General features: G+C 38.1%; 1 protein-coding gene across 1 annotated transcript; it reads right to left on the bottom strand.

Moving 5' to 3' along the window:
- Positions 1–625: 625 nt before the first annotated feature.
- Positions 626–4,334, bottom strand: LOC132630894 (receptor-like protein 33). The gene has a single exon (XM_060346478.1). The coding sequence runs from the start codon at positions 4,121–4,123 to the stop codon at positions 713–715; it is 3,411 nt and encodes a 1,136-aa protein (XP_060202461.1). The 5' UTR covers positions 4,124–4,334; the 3' UTR covers positions 626–712.
- Between the last annotated feature and the right edge of the window lie 907 nt (positions 4,335–5,241).

The following is a 5,241-nucleotide window of genomic DNA, read 5'->3' as shown; positions in this document are numbered from 1 at the left end:
AAATTGCTCGAGTCAGCTATATAATCGTCTGTATCTATTTTGCTCTATTCAAGTCCATAGTATGTGTCTAGGTTTACATGTTTGAATTAATTAAATGACTTGAAGAGAGACTTGAATTTGCTTTGTATCAATCCTGTGCTACCTGTAACTATATACAGATTACAATGTGCAGAGATGAAGAAGCTTATAAATCAAATCTTTTTATGATATATGACTAATAAAGGTGAAGAAGAGGACGGTGTAGGAGGAAAAAATGGGGGATGATGACATATTACAAGTGTCTTATCTTAGCTTCTATAATTCTATTCTACTTGCCTGATGTTTAATCGAAATTTTTAAGCTTTTGATTCCGTATAATGCGTCTAGCCCTTCCATAATTAGGTAGTTTAATGGAATAAAATGAATTTTACACGTCAACAAGATGTCTGAACTAGAGTCGGCTATAAATTTTCTGTATCTATTTTTCTCTATTCAGGTCCATAGTATGTGTCTAGGTGTACATGTCAGAATGCATGAAATGATTCATCATAGTTAAAAATATTTTTAATGCTACATCAACCTACTTCAACCATTTTACTTTATCCAGGTATGGGACAAATTACCAACTGTATAGAAAAGATGTAAATGACTCGAAGAAAAATGAATTTGCTTTGATTCAATATCCTATGCTACCTGTAACTATATACAGATTACAAATGTGCAGAGATAAAGCTCAGAAATCAAAACTTTTGTATATGAACAATAAAGGTGAAGAAGAGGATGGTGTAGGAGGACAAGAAATGGGGGACGATGACATATGACAAGTGCATTTTGGATCATGTATTGCTTGCTTTCTGTGAAAATCAATTTTACTACAGAAAACGCAATACCGCCCAAGAGTTACTTCTTCGTCCCCCTCATCGTCATCTTCAGTGTCATTTGGGGTCTCATCTTCAAATTGTTCCACTGCCACAACCTTTCCAGGGTCATATCTGGTGTACGTGAACCCATATCTTGGAAATATCAATTTAAGTAATCTCTCCATATGTTCGTCACAGTATTTCCGCCCTTCCTTGTAAAACAACAGAGGTGCAATGGAGATTGCTGCCCCTACTCCATATCCCACACCTGTAAATATGAACTGCCAATCATAAGAGTCATCTTGCGAAGTCGGTGATGGTGTTGACTCTGGAGCATTGCTGGCGCAAATGCTGAGAGGGAACCCGCATAGGCCTCTGTTTCCTTCAAAGGAATCTGCAGAGAATGTTTGAAATTGATTACTCGATGGGATTCCTCCAACCAAATTGTTAAGTGATAAGTTCAGATATGATAGGAATGTGAGATTTGCAAGCTCGACGGGGATTTTTCCAGATAGCTGGTTTGAAGACAGGTCTAGTGATTCAAGCATTTGTAGCTTGCCAGTTGATTTTGGGATTGGTCCCTCAATGGCATTGTGTGAGAGATTCAGAAGAAAAAGTGAGCTAAGTTCCCCGACCGTATCTGGTATCACTCCTTGAAATCTATTTGAAGAGAAATCAATAGATGTGAAGACCCTGAGAATCTTCATAAGCTCCAGCTCCATCCCTTTGATGGTTATTGTCACTGTGTCCTGATAGTAAAAGTTACTTAGCTGGAGGAACTTAAACTGGATATGGTTGCGTCCTGTCTCCACGTAATCATCTGCAACCATCATCCCTCTCCAATTTGAAAAGCATTCTGCTTTCAACACACCACTGAAGTTGTTGGAAGCTAAATCTATAATCTGGAGATTTTGCCAGCTATTTTTGGTTGGACGACAATGAAGACTTCCATTGAATTGATTGGAGCGCAAGACTATTACTCTCAGACTGTATGACTTACTCAACATGCACGGGAAACTGTCAACTAGTCTGTTATTCCCAACATTCAGAACCTCCAACGACTCGCAGTTGACAAGCGATTTTGGCAGCTCCTTTTCTAAGAAATTGCTACTGAGGTCTAAAGTTTTTAGAGCACAGCCGAATGGAAATGAATCTGGTATAACACCATTGAGTCTGTTCTTCCCTAGATTCAGCACCCCAAGAGTTGTACTATTTTCCAGTAGACATCGTGGTATTGTTCCACTCAAGGCATTGTTAGACAAATCAAGCACTTGAAGATAGCTGGCCTTGCATATGGATTCAGGAATTCTTCCAGTGAGGCCATTATTTGCAACTGAGAAAAAGGAAGCAAGAGCAATAGAAATTCCAATATCTAGGGGGATGGAATTGGTGAAATTATTCCACGAGTAGTCCACAAAGATGGCAGAAGGAGGTGGAATTGGTAGGTCACCTTTTATACGGTTGGAACGCAAGTCAAACACTATAAGATTACTGGAACCATTGTAAGGCTGTTCCATGTACTCCAGCTGATTAAAGGAAAGATTCAGGTGAGCGAGAGCTCCATCACCAATTCCCCAAATCCAATTCGGTATTGCCCCCAATATTTTGTTGTCAGAAAGGTCTAAGTGGAACATCCTTGACTGATTTTTAAGATCAGGGAACTTTTGCAACCCACAAGAAGCTAGTTTCAATATGCCCAACTGGGGAAATGTGAAAGAGGTTGATTTACTTGCATCGACAGTCAAGTTATTGTAAGAAAGCTCCAGTCTTGTAAGGTTACTAAGCCTCCCAATGAGGTCTAGTGGCACTCTCCCACTAAATAAGTTGGAAGAAAGTGAGAGGACCTTAAGCCTCTCAACTTCAAACATGGACTTGGGAATCGGTCCATTCAGGTGGTTGTTGCTCAAATCAATTGTATCCAGCAGAGAGGAGGATGCATTGTCAAATTCATTGACTTGGCCAACAAATTGATTGCCATTAAGAAAAAGCTTCTGCAAGGAGGGGAGCTCAAATATATAGGCAGGAAGGGTACCATTGAGTAAATTGTTCCCTAAATTTATGTTAACAAGCTCTGTGAGTCCTTCAAAATGCGCTTTAGACAAGGGACCAGTTAGGAGATTGTGAGAGACGTCTAACTGGGTGAGTTTCTTGAATCTTTGGAAGTATAGGATAGAACCAGTGAAATTGTTCGAGGAGAAGTCCAAATAAACAAGATTTGTAAGGTTTGCCATTGTGGAAGGTATTGGTCCACTGAAGTTGCAGTTGGAGAGCTCTAACCTGGACAGGTTCTGAAGGTTCGAAATGGACTCTGTTAATGAACCAGAAAAGTTGGTGTAGCTTAGTGATATAGTCCTGAAAGATCCGTTTCGAGGAAAATTCGGAATACTACCACTAAGCATCTTGTTATTTGACAAGTCCAAAATCTCTAAAACTGGTACCTGAAAGATTCTTTTAGGAAATGCTCCTTGCAGATTACAAGAGGCGAGGGTCAAGGTAGTCATGTTCGAGAAATTGGCAAAATATTCAGGAACTGTAGTAGAGAGATTGTTCTGGTCAAGACGGATGATAGAAAGAAATTGAAGCTTAGAAAGTGATTCATCAATAGGGCCTGAAATTTTACAAGTACGCAAGCTCAAGATGGTCAAGTTAAGTAAATATGAAGATAAAGATTGACACCACTCACTCCTCTGAGCTGAAAGATCTACACTATCAAGGTAAAGCTCTCTAAGCTCTCTTGAGTTCTCAATGAAATGTTTCAAATTGGGATTCTCAAGTTTTAGTGGCTGGTCAAAGTCAGGGAAAAGAGTTGAGAGATCAAGAGTAACTAGCCTTCTTAATCTTGATAACATCATTGGAATTTGGCCAACAAAACCAGCATTCGATAAATTCAGGTACTTCAAGTTCGTGAGGTTGTCTATACCAACTGGTATGCCAGCATTGAACCTGTTGTAAGCCAAATTTAGCTTCTCAAGATACCGAAGACTGAAAAGAGCGCTCGAATTCCCAATTCCACCAGAAATTGATTCATTGTCCAGTTCCAAGGCAATCACATGACCAGAGCTATCACATGTCACCCCATCCCAATTGCAACATTCACTTGTGTTCTTGTTCCAACTTGCCAATTTATTTGACAAACTAGAATTATAATGGAGGCTATCCTTCAAATTCAGCAACAATGACTTTTGATCATCAAGACATTGAGAGGAAACCAAGAAAATCTCATTACCTGATAAGATTTGCCAAAAGGGTATCAAGAAAAGCCATAAGAAGTGTAGAATTTTCATTGTGTATATCTGAAAAATGAAGTCTTGGTGGAATTATAACCCATGAAACTTGTTCTTTTTCCACTTTGTGGGTTCCCCCTTGTTCACGTTCTGACTGAAGTGAAGAAGAAGGTAGAAAGAGGTGATTGCAATGAAGCTTGAAGAAGAGAAAAAAAGATAAAATGACACAAGAAATGGTCAAAAGGAAAATAGGAGAAGTGTGCTGGTTGGTTGTTTAATATCTACAGATTGTATGTATTGTTTCTTTCTACGCGTTTTTATGTCGGGCCCATTTATTTATTTGTTGGGTGACTTAGAAGCTACTCTCGTGTATTATCATGTATGAGAAAATATTAATCAAAACCTTGACCTTATGTATTTGTTTGAATTTATTATTATGATAGTGAGGGGCTTCTAAGCGGGGAGTGGGGTTGGCTATTTACCATTGGATTCTCTCACATGCAATTTCTTTGACCGGTATTATTATTATTATTTTATTTTTTATTTTAAAATTTCTTGTTAGTCATAGCTGAAAATTCCGTGTCTAAATCCTTTTCTCCAACGGTATGCCCGGGGCAGTAGGTATTGGCTACTTTGTAGATAAATGAAAAGAAATCACGTATTATTCTTTTATCTATGTTGAGATTTGAATTACATTTTTTGTGATTTTTATCCATTTAGCTGACTATTAGGCTACTGTGCTCCATGTCTAAATCTGTTAGTCTATGCGGTTTTTATAAAAAGAATATTTTCGTCCTGTTAACCTCTTTCAGTAATAATCATATCAACTACCCAATTGGGAGTAAACTAGGATAGTCTAAATGTCAATATTTGATGGGAAAGTTTATTCAACAACCCCTTCGTTACGTTCTCTTGAAAAATTGATTGGTAGGTCTTTTTTTTCGGTCGGTGTCCGGTATCCGCTATCTGTATTGGAGCTCAACTATATTTGGATTAACGCAGCGTAGGCTGTGCTTTCTAGTTTTCTTATGTTATGTTGACCAAAATACTTTAAATTTTTTAAAAAACAAAATAAGTTACTTAAAATGAGGAAAATGACTTTCAGTGAAAATAGGGAAAACAAATTTCATGAATAACATTCTACACTAATGGTCTCCTTCCCATTCTCTAATACACCC

The sequence above is a fragment of the Lycium barbarum genome, chromosome 3 (genome assembly GCF_019175385.1).
Source record: "Lycium barbarum isolate Lr01 chromosome 3, ASM1917538v2, whole genome shotgun sequence".
Classification (NCBI taxonomy): domain Eukaryota; kingdom Viridiplantae; phylum Streptophyta; class Magnoliopsida; order Solanales; family Solanaceae; genus Lycium; species Lycium barbarum.
This window is presented reverse-complemented; position numbering and strand designations above follow the sequence as displayed.

Bases quoted from the DNA above. Each gene is read 5' to 3' on its own strand.
- LOC132630894 (XM_060346478.1), bottom strand. From the start codon at position 4,123: ATGAAAATTCTACACTTCTTATGGCTTTTCTTGATACCCTTTTGGCAA.